This window comes from Blennius ocellaris (assembly GCF_963422515.1).
Source record: "Blennius ocellaris genome assembly, chromosome: 5".
Lineage (NCBI taxonomy): Eukaryota > Metazoa > Chordata > Actinopteri > Blenniiformes > Blenniidae > Blennius > Blennius ocellaris.
The window spans coordinates 24794593-24822044 of record NC_137654.1 but is presented as its reverse complement, the minus strand read 5'-3'; the positions used below and the strand labels follow the sequence as shown (position 1 = coordinate 24822044).

Here is a 27452-nt window from a genome sequence, read left to right as displayed (position 1 = left end):
GTGTGTGTGTGTGTGAACCTAAATTACATGTAACCTTGATTTTCAGAATCTGCTGTAATTACAAGATTTGGGTCTGTGTGACTGAAGGGGAATTACTGTGAAATGCGCATCAGTCCATCCTGCTATTGTGTTTTTTAAGAAAGGGGCACCCACTTTAATTTTGATCTTCGTTGTGCTTTTAAGTTTGAAGTCTCACCATAAAAGTATAGACTTTGTTTGCCTCCTGAACTGAAACCGTGAGCTGGCTCCACATGAGAGGAACCTGATTGCCGAAACAATAAGAAGCGACATAATAAAACATCTTCCCTCATATGTCCAGCAGATGGCGGCATTGTTTAGCTGGAGCTGCACGGCCTCGCATGTGCGGGAGAGAGAGAGAAGTGAATGAGAGAGCATGTGAATGTTTGTGTGTGTGCGTGTGAGAGGAGAGAGAGAGAGACAGAGAGAGAGAGAGAGAGAGAGAGAAAGAGAGAGAGCAAGAAAGGGGGGGGCGGTAGCGGCTGCTGTCCGGTGTTTAGCGAGGTAGCTGCCAGCGGCGGCTAACAAGATGCAACACAGCCGCTGCTTCGCTCCTTGTCGAGGTGTCGGCCGGCTGGTGAACGCTTGTTGACGCGGGATTACGAGTCGAAGTCGGATCAACTGGAGACGGAGGCAGACATGGCCGGCATCATTAAAAAGCAAATCCTTAAGCATTTATCAAGGTAGGGGTTGACATTGTTTTGGGTCTATGTGTTAGCCGTTTTAGCCCAGCTGGACGGTAGCTCCACCGTTTAAACCACGTTTTAGTCACCTGAGGTTTTGTTCTGTAGTTAGTTAGTTAGTTAGTTAGTTAGTTAGTGTGGCGACCGTTTAGTTTAACGACAGTTTAGTGGTGGAGATGGAGAGGACAGTGAAGGCAGCACTCTATCTATCTATCTATCTATCTATCTATCTATCTATCTATCTATCTATCTATCTATCTATCTATCTATCTATCTATCTATCTAGGTGGAGATGGAGAGGACAGTGAAGGCAGCACACCAGATCTATCTATCTATCTATCTATCTATCTATCAATCACCAGCCCCTCAAAATGACAAGGTTCCCTGGTCAAAATCCCGTGGGCTTTTCCCATGTGGAGTTTCCATGTTCTCCCTGTGACTCTGGGTTTTGTAAACATAAACGCACCTAACCTGTACCAGGTGTAGCCTGCTCTCCTTCGCCTATAATCTGCTAGGATTGGCCTCCCAACACCCTGTGACTTGCTGTTGGATACAAGATTGATGGAAGGAGGTTTACAGTCAGCAATACTTCCACATTCACACCGTCCATGATGCATCCTGATGTACACATTTAGTTTTGCATCACTTTTCAGCAGCCAGCCCTTTTTTTTCCCTCTCCTTGCATTTCTCTACACTTGATTGTTCCCCCTCTTCCGTTATTGACTCTGTTTCCTTACTTAAATTGTATTGTCAATAAATGTGTAGTAGTTTCTTGTGCTGACCTGTTTGGTACCGCTGACACTTGCTACAACGGTTGGAAGAGAAATGGTTCGATGTGCTCTAAATCCGTCTCTTACCTCCATTGAGTGGGTTAAAGGCCGAATATCGACCACGAGCCTGGACAATAGATGTCTGCTCCATCAGAAGCTTTTCTATTTGTGTGACTGTTATTACCCTCTTCTCTGTTGTCCTCTCTGTTGTCTCTGCCGCTGAATAATTAAAGCAAGGTTTTGCATCAGTAAGGACAGAGTGGACATGTACTTTTAAGGTGGACATGCTGCTGCGTCAGCATTGCTGCCTGAAGCTTGTTTTAATCTCTGAGCCATGCTGTCAAGTTCATTCATTGATGTAACAGGAAGGCCAGTTTGAGTAAAATGAGACAAGAGCAAATAGTATACCTGACCCAGATCACCCTGCCTTCATGCTGATTGTATAAATCATCACATATCTCAAGGTCATGTTTTTAGCTTCAGATGTTAAAATGGACATCTGACATCTGGACATCGATTTAGGAATTGCCAGATTAAAATGCATAATCATTGACTAACAATTTAGATTTTGTTTAATTGTAAAACCAAACAGTTGTGCGTTTGATCAAGCTTGTACAATGACCTCTTTATGATCTTTAGTAAGCTCCGGAATTTCTGTTTTCTTTAAATCATGCTAATCTTAGCGCCCGCCATGCATGGCTAGATGTTATGAATGTGGATTTGAACCAGAATGCCATTGATTCACTTATTCATGTGTGTGTTTGTTTGGGTTCCAATAGAAATACTGTCTTCCTCCCAGAGGGAAATTCTTGAACGCAAACTCACACAGGTTTGACTTGATGTGTACGGTTCATATTTGGAAAGTTGTGGACCTGGTTTTAACCACAGGGCCATGTCGTTGTTGCGCAACATTAAAAGGGAACTTGTGAAGGGCTCGTCGGGTTCATCAGAAGTAGCATGATATCACCCCTGATGACTTAAACTTCTACAGTTTAATTCATATGATTTCCACTGGGTCCTGTCACATTTCTCCTGCTTCAGCCATGTCTCGCTGACATGTGACAAGGGTTCTGTATGTGAAATTAAAATGGCCAGCTAATGCATTCGCTCGGCCCTCTGCTGCACTCGCCCTCTCTGAGAGGTTACCCATGATGGTGCAGCTATGTATCTCTAGTAAAGGAGGCTGCCACGGCCTCTCAGGATGACTCATTCAGCTGCACTACTTCGAAAACATCTTGCCTGCATAATTTAATCTCAAGTATTTCTGTCTCCCAGATCATCTGTGACGTACACTCGTGTTTCCCAGATAAACGCTCCATGAACCTCTTTCAGATTTAAGCCGTGAACAATCATCCGACTTTCTTTCTTTCTTTTTTTTTCTTAAATTGCAGGTTCACCAAGAATCTGTCCCCAGACAAGATCAATCTGAGCACGCTGAAGGGGGAGGGGCAGCTCTCCAACCTGGAGCTTGATGAAGAGGTCCTGCAGAACATGCTTGACTTGCCTACCTGGCTCGCAGTCACTCGGGTTTACTGCAACAAGGCCGCCATCAGGGTAAAGCTCCCATCGACTAGTCTAACCTGATTGTGTAGCGGTTGCAACAGAGAAGGCAGGCTCCCTTTTTTTTTTTGTAACGCCACTGAAACACTAAGCTGGGACATAAAATACGACATCAAGTTAATTGTCATGTGTGTTTTGCAACTGAACAAAAGTATCGCGTTTCTTGATGCTATTCGTGGAGTCATAGAGGAAATAAATGGCGGTACACACAGATAAGCAACGCTACAGGCAGTGCCGGGGACACTCTGATCCTTCAGACCAGCTCTGGTTGTTGATAATAGACGAGCGCGCCATGATTCAGAGGGACACAAAAAGCCAGAGGCTGGAGTGATCCTGAGATATACTGGCTGCTGTACAGTGAGCGGTCGTGACGGTTTGGTTGTGTTCACCAATACATCCAGGAAACCGTGGAACAAAAAGCTTTTCTAATAGTTGATGACAAATGACGATGTTTGAAATGTATTTTGTGTTTATTGAGCCTATAGGAGGAATTCCTGGTGCAAATGTGAAAAAATAAAAGTTTCTCTAATATTTTGGAGGATTTCCTTGTTGTAACACCATAACATAGTTTGTAATTATACATTTTTAAAAAAATATTTAAACTTTGACTGTAATTGTGTTTGTTAATATAAAGGAGTGTCTTCTCTATGTAATTATGGTGAATCTCTGACACGTTTTCACATGCACATAAATAGGCCAGCATTTTTTTTTTATACTTTGTGTTTTGGCTTTTATATTTGTTGACATTCCCACGATGAACTGCTACACAATGTAATTCAAATCTTTGTCGTGCATTAGGTGGCAGTGCTCGAAAAGTTGTCAAAGTTGTTTTTGAAAGGACTTTAGAACTATTGCTTTATCTCAATCTAATGTTCAATTTTACATTCAGCAAAAATATTTCAGCTTGAATGTGGTGGCAATTGTAGTTTTGTGATGGTTTTTAATGCGAACATCCATCTCAAAGTGGCATCTACAATCAGTTTGTAGTACAGAGCAGTAGTTTTTTATGTTTGGATTAGAAAAAACTGTTAAAACATAAAATACAATCATATAAAGAAGTGTAGTTTTTGCATCCTGTTACTGGATCAATAAACACAATTAATCTGTGTTGAAATGATTTTCTTAGTGTTTCTGCCGTTGCTGCTGTGTCATGTTTTGGAGGTCCTCCTCTCTCGGTCTCTTTGTGCCCACTGAATGATAAACAGGGCAGAATGCTGTGGCAAGAGTTTGCTGACTGACTCCTCTGACCTTGCTGTCCTCTCTTCACAGATACAATGGACAAAGTTGAAAACGAGCCCAATCTGCTTGGTAAGAGTGATGTTATTTCTGTCCTCCGCCGGCACTCTGGCACATTTCCGCTGTACACTTTCCCTTCGCCTTTCAACTGAAAATAACACCGCTTCGGACTGATTCCTGCCTTGTTTTGTTAGTTTACTGTTCAGTGTATCGGTTACTTTACTGTGCTCTTTCTCCACTTATCTTCGTAAATATTAGCCTACTTCTCTATTTCAATTCAAACTGTAGACCAGAAGTCTTTTCTTTTGTGTAGTTCCTGGATAAGGTGGAGGTTGAGATGAGGACGTGTGAAGAGCCCCGTCCGCCCAACGGCCCTTCTCCTATCGCTATCACCGCGGGCCAGAGGTGAGCCTCCGTGTATCTTGTGCAAACCCAGCATGTCTGGTGTCGGACGGCGTACTACCTCCTGTGTCGTGTGTGTGTTTGTGTGTTCACAGCGAGTACGGCTTTGCTGAGAAAGTGGTGGAGGGCATGTCGGTTCGGATCAACTCCATCACCATCAAGGTGCAGGCGCGCGCCTTCCACGCCTCCTTTGAGCTCTGGCAGCTCCAGGGCAACAGCCTCAACCCCAAATGGCAGCGCAGCGACCTCCGCTACACCCGCGTCACCGACCCAAAGAGAGGGGAGGTACGCCGTAGACACACGCAGCAGCTCAGTCACTTGTGGAAGTCATGTGATGTCCAGCCGAGTACACTGCCCCACCACAGCAGCCCTGTAGGCTCATTAGGACTGCAGTAAATCATTTAATCTCGTCAATCATTTGGGATTTATTAGTTGCAGAGACTACTTTCAGATTAACAGGATTTCACCATGAGTGCTGCAAAATCCATTTAAGAGTAAATGTGTCCGCTGCCTTGACTTGTTTAGTCACAGTTATTTCATTTAAATGTGGCAACGTGACGTTTTTCCGTCTCAATGGAGGTTTTTCGTATCTTTACCGTTAAATTCAGGTGTTGACGTTCAAAGAAATTAACTGGCAGAGTCTACGAATTGAAGCAGATGCCATTGAGGGCGACGACCAGGACCTCGGCAGCACGCCGTTGCGCCTCATCACCAACCAGGGTCGCATTCGCATCGCCCTGAAACGAAGAGTAAGTGTCGTCCACTTTTGTCTCATGACATCGAGAACAAACGAGAAGCCGTCTGAATCGCAAGTGTCGTGTCCCCGTGTCTTCATTGTTCCGTCCAGATAAAGGACTGTAATGTGCTGGCGTCCAAGCTGCTTTTTATTCTGGACGACTTGCTGTGGGTGCTGACCGACTCTCAGCTCAAAGCCATCATCCACTACGCCAAATCTCTCAGCGAGGCCATGGACAAGTCCGCCCAACAGAGGAAGAGCATGACGGCGGAATCCTTGCAGGTCTTAACATCCGTTTTCAATGCTTTCTTCAAAGTGCCAGTTATCCAGTTCCTTGAAATGAAAATACATTTCCCCAATTTTCGTCTGGTGTCTGTGGGCTATTTTTCCTTTTCATATCCCTTAAAAAGGAATGTGCTCACCTCATCTGCAGTTTTGGATTGAGGGACAATTTAGCATTTTTTTTTTTTTTTTTTATTGCTTCAAAATCGTGAAATTAATAGAATCAGCTCGGCAGCAACTGAACCCCGTTTGTGATCAGGTAACAACCCCATCATCACAAAGTGGCTGAAATGTCAGCGGTGTGGAAATATTTCAAAGTGCAACACTAATGCAGTCGAACGGCCCCTTACAATATCTAGAAAAGCAGTATTTTAAGTGGGGGAAGCAGATAATAACAACTCAGTTTGGACCACACATACTTCAATACATATAAATACAAGTTTAAAATCATACAGAATCCAATATTCCTTTGACTTTGTCGAGGAATGTTATAGCTTTGTTATTTATCTACTCATCTATATCTGATTCTAATAGTCTTATTTACTGTCCATAAAGTTTATTGTGCACAAGTTTTGATCATGTTTGGAAAATATGCTGGAATGTAAAATGACTCTCATTAATAGAAGTGTCAATTGCTTCCATCAACATGAGACAAATGCGTATTCAGTGTGACCATTATTTGAATTGAGCTTTTAACTTTGTACTACTGTGTACTAAATCATGTAGAAGACTTAACTTGCTCATCAATGAACAGACCACAGCTTTCCTCTTAATCTTTCCTTAAGCTAGATTAATTGTGGACACATTAGCGCTCCAGGGCAATATCCTGCTTTGTTGCACTATCTGAATAATTCACAAATATAGAGTTTAGAGAAGCAAGTTGCAAACAGTAGTTTGCCAGTAAATTTCCACTTAACCCGCAACGGTCCGTGCCAAAACAAACGTGTGGATCGTGTAATGAAAGGTGCTTAACTCTTATTTGCTACATTGCCTCAACAGCCAGCCACGTTGACAAAAGAAAATACGCGTTGGATAATTTGTTTGTTTTTGTTTTTGTTGCTTTAAACAAAACGGTTCGTTTTGCTTTGTCCCTTTTCGCCAAGGCAATCCATTGCAGCAAAACTATCGCATCAAAAATGTAAAGCGAAACCATTATCAACATGTGAATCTGTTTGAAAAGAAAATGAATACTTGACTATGTTTGCTTGTTTCTTGAGTTTCTTGTTTGGTGGCGGTCTTTTGTGAGTATGTAGTTTTAGATATTCACTTTGATACCACTACAGCAGTGTTTGCAAGTTGCTTTTCTTAACAACTGGCCACAATGGTTAGAAATATGTCGCTTTGTGGTCATGATTTCAGTGAGTTGATGAGTGCTGTACCTGTTAAATAATCTCTCATTTTCTGCCTCTGTGATTCAGACCGCTCCTCCATCCCCTGGCTTCCACAGCCTGTGGACAGAAGGACCATCGACTCCTGCAGGGACCGCCAGCAGCATGAATCAATACTTTGATCTCTATGATGTCAAGGAGTCTTCCTACCACACCTTCATATCACGCCTGGACCTGCACATATGCAACGACAGTTCTTCAGTGGATGAAGGTTAGCTGAAGTAACTCGCTGCGTGCTGTAATGATGTGATACTGCTGTTTCACACAAAGCTCAGACTGTGTCCTCAAAGTAACCGGCAAAAGACGGAAAAGTGTTTTAAGGATAATTGCCGTCAAGCTGCTTTCTAACAGCCGTCATGTGACACTGCACAGATGAACCTCCCCCACCGGGTTTGCAGGGCGCCATGCAGCTGACTTTCAGGAAGCTGGGCTTCGACTACTATCCCATCCACAGGCCTGGTGAGTGTGACCGTCTGGGCTTTATTTGACTGTAATTTAACTGCAGTTTAGCCTGAAGCACTTTACTGTACCCGCTGTAACCACAGCATTCATTCAGGACTAGCTTGTAAGAGGATTACCATTCAAGCAGACTAATGGCATGGGAGAGTGGACCCAGGGCCATTCGTCTTTAAGAAAAGGCTCCCAACAGCAAAGTCTCCCCCCCCCGTGGGGATCATTGTGGTTAATTAAACAACATAAAAATAAATGCTTGGGTTTGGTTTCCTCTTTAGCAATTCCAACTCTTTGAAGTCGATTTCAAAAGAAAAAGAAACATCTATATGAACAAAGTACAGGATCAACTCCAGTCTCGCCTCTCACAGTGAACATAAATACTGTGGTTGGATACTGTCTTTGTTTTTTTGTTGCGCTGTTACATTAATCTTTTGAAAAAGAAAAACTTTTCATGAGACTGACAAAGGTTCAGGCAAACAATGGCCAGTAATGCTTCATTTAGTGCTGGATCATAGCGAACTGTGGGTGAAAGCAGGGTACACTCTGGCCAGGTCACCAGACGACCACAAAGATTTGTAGTCACATTTGGAGCCATATAGCTCAACCACATGTTTGTTTTAGTTTTAGTTTTTAACTGTGGGAAGAAACCAGAGTAACTAGAGAAAATCCACACATTTGGACTCAAACCAGAGTTATTCTCATTGAGATACAAATTCATGAACCGCAGCAGCCTCTGTTTAGACATTCATAATCCCTCTCCATCCCTGGTTGACACTTTTGACCACGATTGCTCCTTGTGATGAGTTATATTCTCATTTATGATCATGGATACTCATATAGTTACATTATGAGGTCAAAAATGCATTTGCTCTTGGTTTTATGTCATTTCTATGACTCCATAGTTCAATATAAAATGTCTATTTTGGGGTTAGTGAGCAATCTGCATATAGATCATAATGGGCAGTTTGGTGTTGAATTGAGGGAGACAATGTTGAGATGGTTTGATGATGGCCTTGTCGGAAGAATGATGCTGAGCTGAAAGGCAAGCGGAGGAGAGGAAGGCCAATGAGGAGGTTTGTGAATGTAGTGCAGGACGATACAAGAGACAGGTTATTGCAAGAAGATGATCTTGATTCCTAAATAACTTGGAAGTGGGATTGGTTCCACTTTCCATTGAGGAACAAATACATGTGAGCTTTGTCAAGTTGTGAACTTCTCACTGTGACAGTGTGAGGTGTCTGAAAGGAGATGGTGCACGTCTCACTCGGTGTGCAAATAAGTTATTTTCCTATTAATTTTGCTCGTACCTATGGTAATAAAATGTGCTGCCCTTTTTTCGCTCCTTCAGTCAAATAGACTATAAAGCTTTTTAAGACCTGTAATGATTAGTAGATGCAATAAGAACAAAAAAAACAATTGATGGATTAAATACAATGTTATTACTGCTGAAGACTTGACAGTGAGATGCTCTCCAAAAAATAAGGTTTCAGAAAAAGTTTGTGAAGTATATTATCTTGTTTTTTGCTGCTGTACAGCTGATGGTTGTCGACACTGGGAGCGTCACAGTGGAGCCATGGAGGCTCAGGCCCAGTGGGCTGGGAAATTGCTGCAGGAGTACCAGAAAAGAGCCGAGGCGTCTGGGTTTCCTGTACCACCCAGTGAGACACCCCAGCCAGCCAAGGGCTCCCCAGCAAAGACGGTACAAGGTAAGAAAGAATATTATAAATCTTGGTTTCAAAGTTATTGTCTTAAAAGACAGTTGGATTTACTTGAGGTTTTGAACTTTAACCCAAAGAAAACCCAATGCTCAACTCGGCGTCTCTTTTCGGGGACATTGTGCTACTTCACACAGCACTTTATCAGCTGGGAGAGTTTACTCAGCTGTGGCAAAGATAAATCTGTTGACATGTTTATATTTAGGCTGCCACAGACCTCAATCCAAGAAGTGTTGTGAATCAACTATTCAGTCACAGCAACTCCCAACACAACCCAGCAAAGCCTTTTTCTGATGAAGCCAGTGTAATACGATCCGGGAGCAGGAAAGAAAAGTAGCATATGGATCTTTACCACAGATGTGAAACTATAGAGCACAAACATTGTGTCTTCACTACCAGCGGGCCAATTTGTAGGCGCTCTTCAACCACAATGATTTGACAAACCTATATTTTTGATATGTCCGTTCCTTAAATCTTAATGACCTTATTTTGACTCGAACTGACATAAAAACAACATCTTTTAGCGATACCGGCATATAGATAAAAATATTCCTCAGCACCTGGAGCTTATCATGATAAAGAATTGCGCTGTAAAAATGTCTTTGAAATCTGATGTTATGATCTTTGTTCTTGTAGCATTTAGCTGTTTAATCTCCATGTATCGCAGATGGACAGAACAGTCCCAAGCCCAACCCCTCCGACAAGGATCAGGCAGCCGGCAGGAACTCGTCGGCGCCCCCACCAGGGTCATCGCTGAAGAGGCTGCGATCGAGCTGCGTGGTGGTCAGGATGGATGACGTTGACATTCACCAGGCAAGCTTTATATCATCATCTGATATTGATCTGCTCAAACAGACGCGTGATGTTTCAGCCAGATGCAGCGAGCAATATCAATTTCTGTTTGTAAAAAAATATCGAGAGCTAAATATACATTGAAAAACACAATACCCAAACATCCCAGACAATGTTTGTGTGCGGTTTTCAGTTAACCTGTTTAGCATCAACTATTGCTGTATCAATCAGCACTTTATCCAATTCAGGGGGCGGGTATTGACTGATGAAGGCTGGTACACACTGGACAGGTCACCAGTTCACTGTCCGGGCAAACACAGAGTGAAAGACAATCACACACACATTCACACAGACAATTAATTTTGAGTCACCAGTTAATCTCACACATGTTTTTGGAGGTTGGAAGGAAACCAAAGAAGACACGTGCATGTATACCGTGCAACCTCTGCACAGAAATTCTCCCAACGTTGACCATCGTGCAAACTTTATACACTGGTTGAATGCTTACGGATCAGTGAGTTGTTTTCTGGTTCCAAGGTTGTCGGTTCAAACCTGTGTGTGTCTTGTTTAAATGAATGGGTGAAAATGAAGAATCATGAGAAGTATGTTGAGATTGCAATGTGCTTTATCTATAAGTGAGTTCATCTCTGGTAGTAGATATTAATTTACAGAAATTCCTAACTCGCACCAATAGTCCTGGATGAATTTGCATCACGAGCAATTGTCCTTTTGATATCGGCTATCTGATGTGTTTGATCAGAAGACAGATCTGATACTTTGATTACACCATGTGTTGAATTGCAGTTACAACAATGCAATCAATGGACATATGTCCGTAAAATAGCTAATTAAAAAACTAAATAATATCAGATATGCTTCTTCTGGTTCTTCTTCTTGAAATCAAATCAAAAGCCCTCGCACTTCAATTGAGCTGGTTCATATTTATTGTGAAGATGATGTCATTTCAGGGTTATTTTCGGATTAAAACTTTTGTAGTTCCCCATTTTATAGAGCAGGACATGCCCAGGGGAAATTATGTAGATGCATGGTTTTCACCTTCGGTTTGAGCTGAAATCGGTACAGTTCACACTTGGATGATTGAATTGAACACCTTTGTCTCTTAATGTGTTTTGAAAAATGGTAAAAAAAAAAAAAAATCTAAATTAATTAATTGTCATTCTCTTTTTTCTCTTTGTTCTGTCTTTCTCTTTTTTTTTGGCCCATGCTTCACTCATTCAGGTGTCTACGAGAGGCCGCCAAAACAAGAAGACTCAGTCTTTACTCTCCTGTAACCGCAAAGCTCTACGGTTGCCAGACAACGTGCCGGCAGTTCATCTGCAGTTTACTGAATACTACTTTCCAGACAACTCCAGTTTACCAGGTGCCTGTTAAATATACTTGAATGTATTTTTTTTTTTTTTACCATTTTGTTTTTGAAGCTTATATTTGTAAAAGAAATTCAAATCTATATCATGCACATATTGTCTTCCCAAATTTGCTTTGGGGGAGTATTTATGAGGAATGATCCAACAGAAGCCTTTGGTTCATCGTATCATTTTGAGCATTTACTGCAAAACTGTATTTATAAGGCTTTGTAATATATCCAATCAGCATTATAAAGTACAGCTGTGAATGATATTGTGTGTCTGTATCACTTATCGGTTTATTTTCATTCCTGCAGTGCCCACCTCCAACCTGTATGCTCAGTTAAACAGCCTCCAGCTGTGTGTGGACGCCGCCAGTGTGCTGTGGATCAACCTGTTTTCTCGAGGTCTCCTGCACACTCTGGACCAGGTCAAAGCTTTCTACCATTTGCAAGACAGTAATAAAGCTGAAGAACACATCGACATCCGCATGGATGCATCGCAACTCAAGGTGAATATGCACATTTTTTGCAAGTTCATTGTCAGTTTGAACTTCTTTTATGTAAATCTCAGCTCGTGAATTGTTTCTTTGTTGTTGTTTTTTTTACAGCTAATAATCCCTTTGGATTCTTCCATATTGGATCATCCAGAACGTCCGCAGTCCCTCTCCGTGACTGTACCCCAGATGGCGTTCAGCAACACTCGCCACTGCCCTCACGGCTCCAGAGCCGACCTCCGCAGTACCTGCACCAAGTTTTCCAGCAGCTCTTTCTTTCAGGCCACACCACCTTACTCTTACCCCAGAGACCTGAGTGCCTTTCACCCGGTCCCCTCCACCTTCCATCTGCACTCTCAAGAGGTGGACCTCCAACCTCTGGACAGAAAGCGGCTCCGGTCGCAGGACGTCTGGTCTCTCAGTCTGTCCCGCGTTGCACTCGGGTTTGATGGAGCGCGCCGATTCCCCAAAACCAAAACGCAGCCTTTTGTGGAGCCGTTTGCCGTGTCTGTGTGGATGTGTCAACCGTCTGCTTTCAAAAGCAGCTCACTGTCTTCCTCCTCCGGCCCCAGCAGAGCCCAGCAGCCTCCCGCGGAGCAGGAGCTCCATCAGCAAGAAGCTTCGTTCCACTTCTTGGCTCACACGATCACACCGGTGAAGTTGTGGCTTAACCACTACCAGTACGTCGCCCTGCTCAGGATGAAGGATGCCATGGCCCGTTTAGGGGCGGAGTTGGGCCGGGATGTACGAGACGTTAAGCAAGCTCGTGGCCAGAAGGTAAAGGCAACCACGGTATGTGTTGCCTTGCTGGTGGACTCGGTGGAAATGGGTCTACTTTTGCCGCCGGTCTCCACAGAGCCAGAGGAAGAGGTCCCCCACACTCCAGAAACAGACAGCCCCAGCTTGACAGATTCGGACATCTCCCCAAGTCACCACCCGTCTGATATCCCAGAGGACAGCGGCTTAGAAAATGGCTTGTCCTCCATCAACACGGCGGGTACCGCGTACGACCAGGACGAAGTGGTGGAGGAGGCGTGTGAGGCCGTGGAGGAGGGGCTAGGCGAAGAAGACCCCACCGTTCTCTCTCCTCCCCTCTCGCCGGAACAGTCTCCAGCCCTCTCCCGTGAACCGTCCACCTTCAGTTTGGAGGGAGAGCTGTCAAGCGCCATTAATGTCACGAAGGATGTGACCAAAGACGCCCTCAGTGCCTCGCTGGACCTGACCAAAGGGGCGTTTTCAATCACGAAAGATGCCTTCAGCATGCTGAGTCGTGGCTCGGGGATGAGCAAATTGTTCAGTCCACAGGCAAAGTAAGCACTGGATCTCTCCCGCTGGGCTGCTGGCAACTCAACAGCGTTACTGGAGCCCGCACTGTGTAGTCATGTTCTTGCTGGCTGCGTTAATGGTTGTGTGCGTTCACAGGGAGCAGGTTCAGCGTTCAGAGGAGTCCTCCCCCTCTCTGGCGTCCAGCCTGCGGCACCAATCCATGAAGCAGTCGCCTTCCCAGCATTCCTTCGATAGCGCCATCTTGGACGGCAGCCTCCCTGATGAGAATGTCTCAGTGGATAGTGATCTCAGTGATAACTTTATCACTTTCGTGGATTCAGGTGTTTAAAATGCTCCGATGTTCCCGAAATAGATTTCTCCGAACTGCTCCGGTGGCATCTGCTTTAAGTTCGCGTTCTATTCTCAGAATCGGGTTTGGAGTCGATGCGACCCAACAACACTCCTGTGGGCAGCAGAGGGAGTCCGGCTCCGGGGACAGAGGGGGGCTCCTCTGCTGATCTGAGCAGCTCCCTGTCCCAAAGCACCGATGATGTCTCACAAGATATGGTGAGTTCCTAACATCATTTAATAGATATTTTTCTGTGCAAAAAAAATCCATCAGTGAAACTTTATTTAGGTATATATTTTAAACCAAAAATGTAGCACGGAATGCTTTATAAATACAAGCACATGTTAAAAATCCTACAAGCATGCACCCAACCTCACCCTACAATTTAGGAATGTTTTATCGAGAATACGTAATATGTGGTGTCTATCCTAGTCATAAAGGCTGCCAGGGACTTGATTCATCCGTATGTCTTCCATACTGCTTTATTCAACTCAGGGTTTTGTGTGTTTATTGCCCATTCCAGGATCATATAGTCACACACACTCGCATTCATGTGTACTGGCAATTTTAGAATGACTAATTAACTCCAAATCCATATTTTGGGACTGTTGGAAGAAACCAAAGTATGAGAGAGAGTAATCAATCTCTTTCACCGTCCTTCATGTCAGGTTTATCGTTTTACCAGTAAATTTGACTGTACTGTATTTACAAAGCTTTAATCGGTGAATGAACATATCCAACATTTTCTGAAAACACAGAAAATACTTGAAAGTCTTGCTGGTAAATTTTTTATATTTTAGAAATGTTGATTTTAGAAATGGATAATTAATGTTGCCATCTTTAAAATGTTGTGAATTGAAGAACAAAACATTTAGTCTTGAAAATAATCATGGTATACGTGTTCATTTTAACAAGCCACTTGGCCTTAACATTGTCCTACATATTTACTCAAAACTTTGCATGTTTTTACTGCTGTGTGGTTATTTTAGAGTGACTGTTGTCTCCATTTTGAATCGTAAATGTTCCATGGTTTCAATGCTGTGCTGTTGTGCAGTCCTCTGTGTTGCTGCTGGTTCTGAGCGGAGCCGCTGCCACCGTGGAGGTAAACGGAGAGGACCAGGCCGTGGCTGTGGCGGCTCAAAATCTGGTTCCCGTACAGATGGGCAACATCAGGCTGTCAGACCTGCTGGCTGGTCTCGTACAAGGTAGAGTTGCTTGTTGCCAGGATGCGGAGAAACGGCATCAGGCCTCTACTGACGATGAGGGCAATTACTAACATTTGTTCACTAATCAGATGCTGCATTGTTTGTGGGTTGCTAATTATATGCAGGAGAGATCTTGATTTCGTTTGAGCTTCTGTAGTGGGTGGGCTTCAGGGAAAGGGCAACACGAGTCGGATAATTCTGATGATTGGATGTCTTTGGTTTCAAAACATAAATGGTTTTGAGTGCTGGCATCATTAAGGAAGCAGAGAATTGAAAACTATCATAAAAAAGCATTAAAGTTTATGTAGCATTTCTTCCACTGATCAAAGTTCAGAGAGTATATAGGATCTGAATACTTTGCAAAGTCGTCACATGGCTTCACAGAGGTGCCGCTTTCCTTCAGCTCCAGCAGAACCAGTCCAGAGTATCAGAGGCTCTCCTGTCCTCTGCATGAGGGCTGAATCGGGCCCATCGGCAGCCAGCCGCTCTGCTCAGCCTGAGTCGGTGGGTTGCCTGGACGTGAGGCTGCAAGACTGCCACACTCAGCTTTTGGCTTCTACGGTTGCAAACATCGGTCCTTTTCTGGAAGACGAATTCAGTGTCGATGGTCAGCCGGTGAAGATCCACATGAGGAACGTCACTGTCACTATGAAGGTATTTGACTGATTCTAGTAGTCTTCATCTTTGCAATTTTTTCAAAATGTCACAAAACACAAAATGTCTATTTAAGTGGAAAAACTGCTGTGAAGTATCCAGATGATTAACATTTTGAATCAAATGAGCCTGTACCATGTGCACCACGAACAACACAGCAGGACAACCTGACCTGTAAAAAGAATATACACTGTGAATATGAGTGTTTTCTTTGGATATAAGCCAATTTAAAATACTTTGAGACTTCACAAGAGTGACACTATGCTCCCCTTTTTTTTTTTAAGGACGATGGTCCCAGAATTTACCCAACAGCTCCTCAACCAGTCCCAGCCACGTTCATTGTAGATCGGCTGCTCCTGGAGCGCGGTGACGACGGCATCATGAGAGTCAAAGGTGAGCAAAAGAAACGTCTGCGTATCAAGATAATTCTACTGCTTTTGTTGGGGGGGGAATGCAGATATGAGCAGAAATGTGATGCTCTCAACCACTTTGCATCAGCTGTCAGATAAAGATGAACAGAAAGTGATCTTGACTGTTTCCTCTCTGGTTGCAGCTGAAGGCGCCGACCCCAAAGCCTCAGCAGGTGTTTCTACGCTCTGCTCAGACAAACTGAACGGTTTCTGCTCCAACCAACCGAATGAGGTGAGAACAAGCATGAAGGACTGTACTTGAGCTAGGAGAATATAGTTATGTGTTTCTATAGTGATGATTAAGCCACATAGATCTTTGTTCAGTTATAGAATTCCCAAATAAAAGAGCTATACTGAACCACATCACAGACAAAAGCAAAATACAAGGCCTCATTTTGGAAGAAAAAAAAAAAAGTTACTAATCGGTTTACTGCACACCTGCCCTGCACTTACATTCTGTCTAAATCTGTACATTGCACGTAGCAACAGGCTCTGAAAACGCCCCCGAAAATGTGAATCGCATGACCTCAGTGGTGTCTCTGTCCCCATTTGTATGCCAGTCACGGCGAAACACAACCAACTCTTTGTTCTGCACCGTGATGTGTTAAATTCGTATCAAACCAAATCAAGATAAGGCTGTCTAACCAATTTAGTGGCGTTAAACAGACTGTTATGCATTGTGCTGTCATTAATATATCCCGTAATGTAATGTGTCTTTTAAATGTTGCTTTTCACATTATATATGCAGCCTTGAGCTGGATTACCGTCACAGTAGCTGCTGATGTCTTAGGTGTATTAGATACAGCTGTAGTCCTGGTGCCTTGTTACTGAGTGTTGTGTAGCAGTGCTGTGGTTACATCTGCATCTGTCTGTTAAAATCTGATATCGGCCTTCATGGTGTGTGTGTGTGTGTGTATCTCTGAGCCAAAGTGTACATGAGCTGCAGTTAACCGGTCCAATGACCTCGCTTATTGCAGACACGAAACCTGGAGTCCCAGCTCGTTGATGCACAAGCGGCCCTCACTGAAGCCCTCGGAGAGCGGGAGCGCCTCCTTCTGGAAGTCTGGAAGTATGACCCCTCGTTTAGTCTCTGAGGGGCTCCAGCGTTTGACCTCTGACCCTGCTGCTGCATATTAAAAGTGATGGGATTTGTCACAGGTTGAGTATCAGAAAACCAGCTGGACTCCTTCAAAGCATGTGTGGACTATGTACATGTTTTTCTAAACAAAAACAAAAAAACTTAACTGAACTTAAGATCACTCTCCACTATGTCCCATACTGATGTGACTACGAAAAAGCCCTGATAACAATCGACTCAAATGGGGAAAGTAATGAACTAACTCGCAGGTCCAGATATTACTCACTGCTTTTACTAAACACCCATCCTCCTCCTGGTTATTTCTCATTATAGTCAGTGTAAACTCAGTGCGTGGTTTTCCCGTGTTTCTCACGTAGCATGCAACTCCACCAAGCTTTAATTCTCTCTAGGTACTTGTTTATGTGTTATGGAAATGTTGAGTCTAGTACACGCCAAAACCTCTTTTCTCACATGTACTCTCACTGCCGGTCCGTCAGTCTTTCACTCCACTACTATCAAGCATGCCTTGTCAAGTGTGCTCATTTACGTGTAGCACATTTACACATCTACAGTCTTTAGATGTAGATTACTTGAGCTAGAAACATTTGTTTCTTCTTTATTTAAAGGTATTGTAAGTGATTGAAAAATGTGCTGTGAAAGGTAAAGAAAACAATGCACTTTTTTTTTTTTACCAAGACAAAAAAAAAAGAAAAGAAAAAGACAGACGCCCTCTGCTTTCAAGCAGACTGATGCATCTCAATGTCCACCTCAGTAGTTTTCTCAAGTTCTCGGGTTGAATCATTCCCAGGTGTTATTTTTTATTTTTTTATTCTATTTTTTTTTTACTTCACGATTGTGAAGCATGGATTGTGTCTGTTGGTTAAATAACTGAAGATGGTACATTTTTCCATCGCTCCCTGGGCTGCAGGGAGCGGAATTGCACAGAACTTCCTGTTTTGTTTTTCATTTGAATTTTTAAGTTGAAATACTTGAGCTCTAAAAAAAAAAAAAAAAAAAGTTGTTATAGCTTGCCAGGGGACAGACGAGTTACATGTTTGTCATGTAGCGTTCCAACATCTTGAAGCTCATTCTGTAGATTATTTTATTTTATATTTATTTGGGTGTCTTTTTTTTAACACATTCATTGTACTAAAGCCATATCAATCAAATAAGGTGAAACAAAACAACAAACAATGGTACAGTACATTTACAGTAATGTACATAATATTACTGATCTCTATAAGTTTGACATTTATTTTTAAACTTTTGTCACTTTCCTTTATGTACACACTATACATGAAGGCAAAGATGAATTTGTTCATAAACCAGGTGTATTTTGTGAATGTCATTATGGAAGACGCTTCTCTGTAACATTTTATCTTTTATCTTCAGTCGGTTAATCGGTGGTTTGGTGTTTCGCCTTTGGCACACGGTATCTGTTTTAGTGGTTTCTGAAAGTGTTCAGCTTTGCTCAGATGTCATCTTTCACTTCCAGTCATGATGGATCCAGGGTACTTGGGAGACCTCTGGTGGTGATTGCCTGCCAGTGTTTGCTCCTTTTTTATTTTTTTTAAAAGTTGTATTCATCAGTGTTTTGTTTTGTTTTTTAAACTGTGGTTGCCTTGCAAGCTATGAATGACAGATTTGCATTCTTATTGAGGAATGTATTTATCCAAGCAATACAAACACACCTTTGGTTTCACCAAAAAGATGACAAAAAGGGTAACACTACTCATTTCTATGAGGTTTTTTTATTTAAGTGACCAATTACTTGTATATCACATGTTCCCTCCCTTGCATGCATACTGTTAACCCCCGTCAGCCTTTCAATATAACGCTGCAGAGATTCTGCCCTTTAACCTCACTATCGACTAGATGTTCCATTTTTCTTCGCTTAAGGTGTTTCCTGTTTTGCATGGCCCTTTCTAGAAAACATTCATTGGTACCAAATTGAGCGTGCCATGCAGGATGCCACATGTAGCTCTGTAGGTTTGCCCAGTCTCCCCGCTCTTCACTCGGACATCTGTGTCAAGTAGCATCTTTGCCTGGCTGACAAATCGGTGCCGAGGTGAATCTGCTCACATCCTGATAATCGACTTCCTCGGCACTCCGGAGCGGGCTGGAGTTTCCATGACAACACAACTCTTTACCCAGAGTGCCATGCCAAAAAAAAAAGATGAGTGAAATGAGATGCACTCCGAGGTGTGTTGTTCTCTCTTTACGTGCATGAACTAATGTTGTATTGTAAATGCCTCGTGGATTACTTGCACTCGTGAGGTAAATTCACTGGAAATTGCACTTGTTTTTGATGTAAATCACTTCGAAAAGATGGCATTTGTGAAATCTCTTTAAATGATGCAAATGTGGAAAGACTGTGGACAGTTTTTTTTTTGTCAGTTGTGAAGAATTTTGTTCAATTTCTAATGTTTTCATCACATCATTGAGACTAATCAATTGGTTCTGTGAACCAAAACTAGTGTGTAGAAAATATTTTAAGTGAAGAAAATAAATGACTAATTGCTCAACCGATTTTAATTTGTCTGCATTAACACAAAATGTTTTGTTTCCACAGAATATCCACTGCCTAATGGGTTCTTTCTTTCAAACTTTCAGTAGTGATATTGTTAGTTGAAAAAAGAAAAAAAAATTCAGGAATGAAAGACAATTTCTGAAGAATTGAATTTTCTTTAATTGTAGAGTTTTACACTTCAATGAAATTTGTCCTGATTTGTTTTCACCTTCATACAGACGAGTCACTATTCAGATGAAGTGAGTATAAATGAGTAACTTAAACTTTTTTAAATGCTCCATCCAGAATAAAAAAAGTGTAAACAATATATTTAACTTTTTGAACTGAAACAGAAGGGTTTCAATAAAATAAAAATACATACGAGTCAAACATGAAAAGGTTTAATGTATGACGTCTAAAACTTGAGGCGATTTCAGTCCAGAGGATGAACACATTCGAGCCGCATCATAACGTTCAACACAACAGTATGAGAGTTCCTAGAAATAAGTCTCTGCGTATTCAGCTGCAGCGTGAGTGCAGTAAATTTAAAGAAGGGCTTCAAACGTGATCCATCCATTTTCAAATCACCGGCGTCCACATTGGGTCTTTCACTGAAAGAGTATGTTCTTGTATTTGGTGTTGGGAATCTGATCTTTGCTCTTCAACCTCCTCACTGCTTCCCTCATGTGCTTTGGCTGAAGAGGTGGGGTGTCTCCCCACTTCTCACAAACATCTAATGCTGCAACAGAAAATAAAACTATTCAACCAGAAAAAAAACGGAGCATAAACTACAAAGGCACTTTGAAATTAGTTGTGTTTTATCTCGCTGATTTTTTTCCCCCCCACTCACCTTCTTCAACTATTTCACCAGCAAAAACTTTGGAAATGCCAGACATGGCAATCACCACATTCTGGGACACTGAGGATCCTGTTATAGACTGGATCAACTAAAATGAATGAAACATAACATCAGAATGACAGTTTGAAGAATTAAAAAGCGCTTTGACAGTTTCCTTACCCTTTTAATGGCAGCTTTAGGAAAGGCAGAACGTCTGTACATCTCGTATCGATTGAGCTGCTCTTCAGAAAATGATGATACCAAAACCCTAAAAGACACAAAAGGGTGAGACATTTTTGCATTATCTTAGAAATTATAATAATGATCTGTGATTATAAAAGTCCCTTACTGCATCTTTTGTATTTCATCTTCATCTACTTTGTGTCTTTTCTCCTTTTTCTTCTCTGGTTCGACTTTAAGTCTTTTGTTAGATGGCTGACCAGATGTTCCTTCTTCCTCGTCTTCTCCTGCTGCAGTTTCCTTCAGAAAGAAAGACAGAACTGTTTACTTCCACCACAAACAATAACATGCAGTTTGAAAACCACAACGTAGATACATAATATGTGATCTCGCAGTTTTTGGCACTCTTGCTTCACAGCGAGAAGGTCGTGGGATGAAATACCATCCAGGCCTTTCTGTGTGGAGTCTACATGTTCTCCCCCTGCTCCCGCTAAAAACAAGCATGCGAGGTTAACTGGTGGCACTACATTGACTATCACATGTGATTACTGCTAATAAACTATATATCTGATGTCGTATTTTGTTAAGACATCCAGCATAAAACCCCTCCAATGCAAGGCAGATAAAGCAGGGGGACTTACAGATTTTATCTCCTGCTTCGGCTGCTCTTGCGAGGATAATTCCGTGCTTCCATCGGCAGGTTTTTCTGTGACGGGCACATCTTCAGTTTTCTCTGATTTGGGATGGTCCTCTGCTGCAGCTGTCCTCTCCGGAGCGCTATTGGGTTTAATCCGTGCAGGGTCTGCCATGATCACCTGGGTCCACTTCGCTTCAGATTCTGCGGATATCAGTGATGACGTTAGTGAAATAGCTGAGTGGATCGTTTACCTGGGAAATATGGAGCCAAGTTTCTTATTGGGAAGATACGAGTTGTATCTCTGAGTTGGGTTCGAGTAAAAAATGGAAACAACTACAAACAGGCGGCAATTAACAAGACGCGCGTTAAATCCTGAATGACGGTAATCTACAACATGACATACCGATGTTTAAGATACAAAAACTTGCAAAACTTCTCACGTACTTGTTAAAAAAAAAGATAAAATCGCTACTTAAAGCAGGAAAAACAATAGCAACAAAAACGAATGTTGCTCATGGAGCACAGGAACTTCCGGTTCCGGTTTGTATAAACTTTATTAACACTATTGATGATGCGTTCACGTGAAGTCGCAATCTTAGAGATTGGAACGCATGAACATTAACTAAAATTAATAACATACCACACACAAAATTTTACCGTGATAAGGAAGCTTTTATGAAAGCTGCAAGTTGAATTAAAATTGTTTGGGGAAGTTGGTATTAGTGCAGGCAGCTCTGTCTGCACACAGTGGATTTTTCCGGTGACATTTTCTTTAAAAGTCGCCAACTGAAGCCCCTCGTATCTGGCTTTCATTGTATGCTCTGAAAATACAAGCACGTTGGTGTTGTTTGCACGTTTCGATTAAAGTGCACGTAAATGCACCAAAGTCAGAAGAGTGACTTAACAAATTATCAAACGCACCATCCGAAGAACACTTGAATGCAACATTGTACATTTAAATGACCCGTACACAGAACTTGGCAAGCATTACTTTCTTTTTTAAAACGTTTTCTTTTTATGAACTTTTAAAATGCCATGCTTAAAAACCTATTTGATAAATACAATGTAACTCTTATGTTTTATTTCAGCAAAGCCACCCTGCAAACATTGTAACATGTCCCATTCATTGATCAAGCATTTTACAAATAATTACATGTACAGATAATCTTGATTTAGGAAAGAAAAGTAATGTGAAATAGGGTAAGAAAACAACAAACAAGGCAAATATGTACAAAAAAACAGCACATTGTTATTAAACTTACATTTTATTATCTCTTTAATTGTTACATGCTTATAATTGTTTTGATCAAAACGGTAGATTTATTCAATTGACTGAGACTGTTACAGTTCATCTCTGGCAGCAGGTTGAATGCTTACAACGAACAATGTTTAGACAGCTCTTCCCACAGTTTACTGTCACACAGTGTCTGCTGTCTCCGGATGAGATGCTGTGAAATACTCTGATTCATACCCGTCAAAATGACACTTGAAGCTTGCAAAACTATCATGAAGTCATACAATGTGCAACTCATTACTCATAGTCACAGTCACTTCAACGGTTGTTAAATGTGAAGAATGACGAGCTCAGGTTTTTTTTTTTTTCACTGACTTCCTCTCACACAAATAATTGACTTCAGTTCACGAAGCTGTGAAAAGTTTACATCCAAAATACATGCCTGGCTTATAATTTTACTCATTCAGTTAGACCATCTGGAGCAAAGCTGCTTTCTCTTCTCACAGTCAGGACGAAATAAGCAGAAGCATATGTACCAAATATTTGGAGCAACCTCTCAACCCGAAATTCCTTTCAAATAAGGTTGAAGTTTTTGTCAATATTACAATCTATCTCTAACTCTTGTACTCTCATCTATCTTTTAGCACTTATTTTTCTCCTGACTTAAATTTTTAAGAATCCTTTTATGTTTTTATGGTAAAAATTGTAAATGGATTTGACCTATAGCGCTTTTCAGCTGGGTGAGCAGTGCTTTTACATCGTTAATCACCTTGGTTCAACTTCCCTTTGTTTGATGTACGTTTAAAATAGAAAAACCTTTTGGGATTTAGTGTGTTTTCTTCTCTAAATATTACACAACCCGTGTTGTTATTTCCCCTCAAATTTAAAACTTTATCAGTAGATCAGACTTCATTAATCCTGCTTGGGGAAGTTTGGTCAGCAGCTCCATAATGTACAATTACTTAAAAATAGTTGGGATAGTGACCCACAAGAGAATGTACTATATATAGCTAAGTAGATAATTAGATAAATATATATGCATATATACACATAGAAGTACAGAGACCAAAATGGAGGGAAAACACACATGGGAGCATTAATACTTACAATATTTATAGGATTATCTTCACCTTGTAGAATAATAATAGTAATAATAATACTAATAATAATAACAATAATGTTATTAGAGTCATGTTGATTATTTATAAACATGGATAATTGTCCAGGGGTTGTGATTTCATTGTAGATACGAGGGCAGATATAAAAAGCCCTGGATGTGTTTTTGAGCGTGGTCTCGCGCTGCTTCCTCCCATCCAGATGCTGTGTGGAGCAGCTCGGGCGGCGGTGTGAGCGCGCGTGTGTGTGCATCTGCGGGCTCTCGGATTGGAGATGAAGAAAGAAAGGGCAGTTTCGAGGAAGTGACGGGCGGCGCTCAGGGGGACTGGTCAGAGGAAGTTTGCTGTATGCTGGTGCGGTGCCGCCGAACCAAACTTTTCCCCCCCTCAAGCGGGCTGTAGCACCGGGGATTGGGACGGACGGATCCAGCGGCGGCGGAGGCGGATGAGGAGGAAGAGGAGGAGGAGGAGGAGGGAGCTTTTTGTTTCCTCGCCACAACACTCGCAGCTCTGAGGAATAACTCTACCTAACCGGGGGGCTCGCACGGGAGTTTCACTCCTATAACCTAAACCTCCCCTCCGTTTTTTTTTTTTTTAACCTCCTCGGCTCCCCGCGCCTCCTCTGATTTGTGTGGTGGGTTTTTTCCTCTCTCTCTCTGGGAGCCGCGATGGGGAAGGAGCAGGAGCTTCTGGAAGCGGCGCGCACGGGAAACCTGGCCGCGGTGGAGAAGCTTCTCTCCGGGAAGCGACAGTCCGCAGGCGGCGCGTCTGGAACCGGCGGAAGCGGCAACAGCGGCGGCCACGGCGCCACCTCTCACCCGCTCTCCAGTCTCCTCAGGTAGGTTGTGTGTATGTGTGCGTGTGTGTGGGAGGGGAAATAAATAAACAAAAAAATAAATAAATATGGGAATGTGTGCTACAACTAAATGAGAGACACCCAATAACACCGCCTCAACCAAACATGGTGTAATCCCTGATTGTAACATCTCCGAGCGGTTTGGACTGAACACACAGTTGCGCTTGTTTTTATTGTCAGTGCAGCGCAGCAGCAGCAGTGGCATGCTTCTTTGTTAGCTCCCACAGCTCCTGTCTTCCTGCCACTTCTACTGTAATCTGCACCAGCGGCCTGGGAGGCAAATTATGCAACTTGATGAGAGCAATGTGCAACAACGCAGCCGGCGATCTGCTCCCGTAAAAATCCTGCATGGATGTATTATTCATAGCTTACATTCAGTCTAGACCCGAGCACTCGTGGGAGGAGGTGGAGGTGAAAGGAGCCTATTGTCACAAGCAGGTTGTCATATCTGGACAGGATTGCGTCCTCACCTGTGCAAACCAGGAACCAGTGAAATAGACATTTGTGTGTGTTTAGAAGTTCTATCTAAGGTTACAGAAGTTTATTTTTCCCTTTTAACCATTTCGTCTTTTCTCCTCCACTTTTGCACCTCCAAAAAAATGCAATTCCCAGTTACCACACAGAATACCGACAATATTTGTTTATTAATGTATGATATGAACCAGCAGCGCTTCATCTAATGCCTCAGTTCATAATTACTTAATCTGTTGATTGGTTTCACAGTTCAGATCACTTGATTCTCTGCACACACTGTTTTGCATCTCATTTGAAGTGATGGTCCATCATGACAGGACTCATTACCTCTCTGGAGTCACAGCCCGATTTCATCTGTTAATATTAAAAGCAGCCACTTCTAATGAAGCATACCTTACTGCTCTGAGCAGATGCTGTGATGTCAAGTAAGCGGCTGAAGTATATTGAATCTGATAAGCTCAGTTTCATTTTGTCCTGCAGATGTAATCTGAATTACAGGCTTACTGGAGCAGGATTGTTGATTTTCCCTTTGTGATTAAACATATTGCTCTGTACCCCCTCCATCAGTTTTTTAAAGTCACCATTGTTGAGACGGCCATCTGCGCTGCACTACACAATCTTGGCACCTGCCATAAAAGAAAGGAACATCTTTGTTGTTGGGAAACGGCCAACTCTTTAAATATTCCTGTATCGGTCTGTCGCTCAATGGAGTGAAATATAGCTACTCCGCTTTACTAGATGCTGCATGTCACAGCTCATAAGTGGCATACCTACCTGTGTATGTTTTATGGATACTGACAGCAGGCAGATCGATAATCCCTCAATCAAAACATTGACCTGCTCCTCTTGGCCCTCCTCTCGTAGCCACCTCTAGCCTGAGTGTGTTAAGGTGAAGCTGGAAGTGATGCATCACTGTGTTACATAGTGCAGACTGCTCAATGTACTCAAGGTAATTACATTAAACCTTTCTAATCGGAAATCCAATTCAGAGATGTCATACAGTCGAAGTGGACTCCGTCACTCCCTCGCAGGTCTGTGGGCGGCACAGAAGAGCCCATTGTGTCATCCTGCGCCGTCTTGAGCAATCACTGTTTGGCAATGTTAGCTCTGGGAAATTATTGGCCAGGCCATGTAGGGAATGGAGATCAAGGAAAGTCCTGCTGCCTTTGGACACCTCAGCTCATAGGACGGGCTCTGAGAAAATGACAAGTCGTAAGAGTATTGACCAAAGGGCAGCTTGAGGGGAACTGTTGTTATTGTGCATGACGTTTGATTGAATTTGCATAATCAGAATGTCAATACCTTAAAGGGCATCACGGCGAACAGCTACAGTGATTCAGACTTTGGTTTTGTATGTGATTTTACCAGAGTCTCTCTGTTAGTTATTCATCATCCATTGTTAGAAAGTGGAGGCCTCTAATCCTGTCAGAGGAGATTCAGTTGTGGTGGGATAGATTTGAGGCTGTATTGGTTGTAAAGTCTGTGTGTTTTAAAAGTCAATATTATTCTTGCTATATCCCACATGCAATGACTTCCTCATAATTTAAGTTTTTGGGCCCAAGCGAATAAAACTCCATTCATTTTTAGAAATGCCTAAGTGTGCATCAAATAGTTCGGAATACTTTTTTTTTCTTTTTTAATTGTTATAGATTTTATATCAATGATCTGATTGGCTTCATTCCTGTTCTCTGAAGGTGTGTGTGTCTGCTCCCACTTGATTTCAGACGTTCTTTCTCTGGAATGGGATGCATGTTAAGACTTGTGGTGTTTTTGTAACCAGGCCGTTGTACAGCTCCACTCTGCGGAATGCCTGCTTTCCCAGGAGGCTTCGTCCCAGCCGTTGCCATGGGACAAACAGTGACCCCGGCGTGTTTTAACATCACTGCCGCCCCCCCAAACATTTGTTTGGTGGTGCTCCATTAACGCCAAAATGAGCTGGGAAGGGCTTCCTCAAGTGGTGGGGTCACGGTGTAACCTTGATAGGAGTGCATTGGATTTTCGATGACGCAGAATTAAGTTTGATGAATTGACGCTGTCAAAAGGCCCCCTCAGTGTCTATTTTAGCTCCTATTTACAGGCGATACACCAGCCGTGGTTTGTTCTCTGGGCCCCATGACCGCTTTTGATCCCAGAGGTGAACAGGAAGTCATAGTCACTAGCACTTCCTGGCCCAGGTTGTCCAAACACAGGCAGCTGCTGGAGTTGGACCGGAGGTAAGACAAGTCCCTGGCAGGGAAAGTGCCTTCCCACTGAGGGGAAATTAACAGAGGAATGCATGGAGGCCTGGACAGACGCTCTGAGAGCTTAGCCAGATGAGGTCTCGTCTCTCTGCTTCACAGCCATGTCCTTTGTCCCGCTGACAAAGCGCAGAATGGTGGCTTTTCATATTCATATCACTCCCAAAAGACTACTCTGGAGCTTTTCTCTACCTTTTAGATTTAAAAAGAAAATTGAGCTGTCATTTGGACAGAATTGGACCACCTATTAAGAAGAGTCTGCTCATTAAGGATGAGGATTTCCATTCCTGTAGCCCGAAACAAGTGGCGCCTTTGCAGTGTTTGGAGCTGAAGCTCAAGATACTCACAAAGGTCTCTTGAGATTTATTTTCTCTGTAACAGGAGAGTATTTTATCAGTTTGATGACTTGATCTGCATTTTAAGAGTCTTGGCACAACTCGAGATCATTCCATTCCATTTGCAATTTCTGGCTCATACCGAGACGACCCGAGCTGTCAGACCGGTGTCAGTTGAGA

The 27452-nt window shown here is 42.6% G+C and overlaps 3 protein-coding genes across 10 annotated transcripts in view; 2 read left to right on the top strand and 1 right to left on the bottom strand.

Annotated features, from left to right (window-relative positions):
* Positions 1-657: 657 nt before the first annotated feature.
* On the top strand, positions 658-18045 carry bltp3a (bridge-like lipid transfer protein family member 3A; the record flags this gene model as incomplete). The annotated part of the gene is made up of 21 exons (XM_080497489.1): positions 658-701; positions 2863-3025; positions 4301-4339; positions 4581-4672; positions 4765-4954; positions 5278-5418; positions 5517-5687; positions 7106-7286; positions 7448-7534; positions 9064-9234; positions 9911-10056; positions 11275-11416; positions 11717-11910; positions 12010-13205; positions 13318-13502; positions 13589-13728; positions 14565-14715; positions 15119-15369; positions 15654-15762; positions 15923-16011; positions 16757-18045. 21 exons carry the CDS (start codon positions 658-660, stop codon positions 16871-16873), a joined length of 3999 nt encoding a protein of 1332 aa, XP_080353615.1. The 3' UTR covers positions 16874-18045.
* A 1706-nt stretch (positions 18046-19751) lies between these two features.
* On the bottom strand, positions 19752-21551 carry taf11 (TAF11 RNA polymerase II, TATA box binding protein (TBP)-associated factor). Its single transcript, XM_080497227.1, has 6 exons — positions 21425-21551; positions 21026-21222; positions 20554-20684; positions 20385-20472; positions 20217-20313; positions 19752-20105 (listed from the first exon to the last, which is right to left on the bottom strand). The coding sequence occupies exons 2-6, from the start codon at positions 21191-21193 to the stop codon at positions 19975-19977; spliced, it is 615 nt and encodes a 204-aa protein (XP_080353353.1). The 5' UTR covers positions 21194-21222; positions 21425-21551; the 3' UTR covers positions 19752-19974.
* Positions 21552-23900: 2349 nt separating this feature from the next.
* LOC308130306 (ankyrin repeat and SAM domain-containing protein 1A) overlaps positions 23901-27452 on the top strand; it is a 77106-nt gene continuing 73554 nt past the window's right edge. For all 8 annotated transcript variants that reach the window (XM_080496587.1, XM_080496586.1, XM_080496582.1 and 5 more), the window contains exon 1: positions 23901-24208. In XM_080496587.1, coding sequence (XP_080352713.1) covers positions 24039-24208 — 170 coding nt within the window. In that variant the 5' untranslated portion in view covers positions 23901-24038. The remainder of the gene's footprint in view (positions 24209-27452) is intronic.

What these genes read in the sequence shown, in the direction of transcription:
- taf11 (XM_080497227.1), bottom strand. Translation starts at nt 21,193, where the DNA reads ATGGCAGACCCTGCACGGATTAAACCCAATAGCGCTCCGGAGAGGACA. An exon ending in CGAAGCAGGAGATAAAATCT is followed by an intron (nt 20,685 to 21,025) that starts GTAAGTCCCCCT and finishes TTCTTTCTGAAG; the next exon opens with GAAACTGCAGCAGGAGAAGA. An exon ending in TGGTGAAATAGTTGAAGAAG is followed by an intron (nt 20,106 to 20,216) that starts GTGAGTGGGGGG and finishes TTTCTGTTGCAG; the next exon opens with CATTAGATGTTTGTGAGAAG.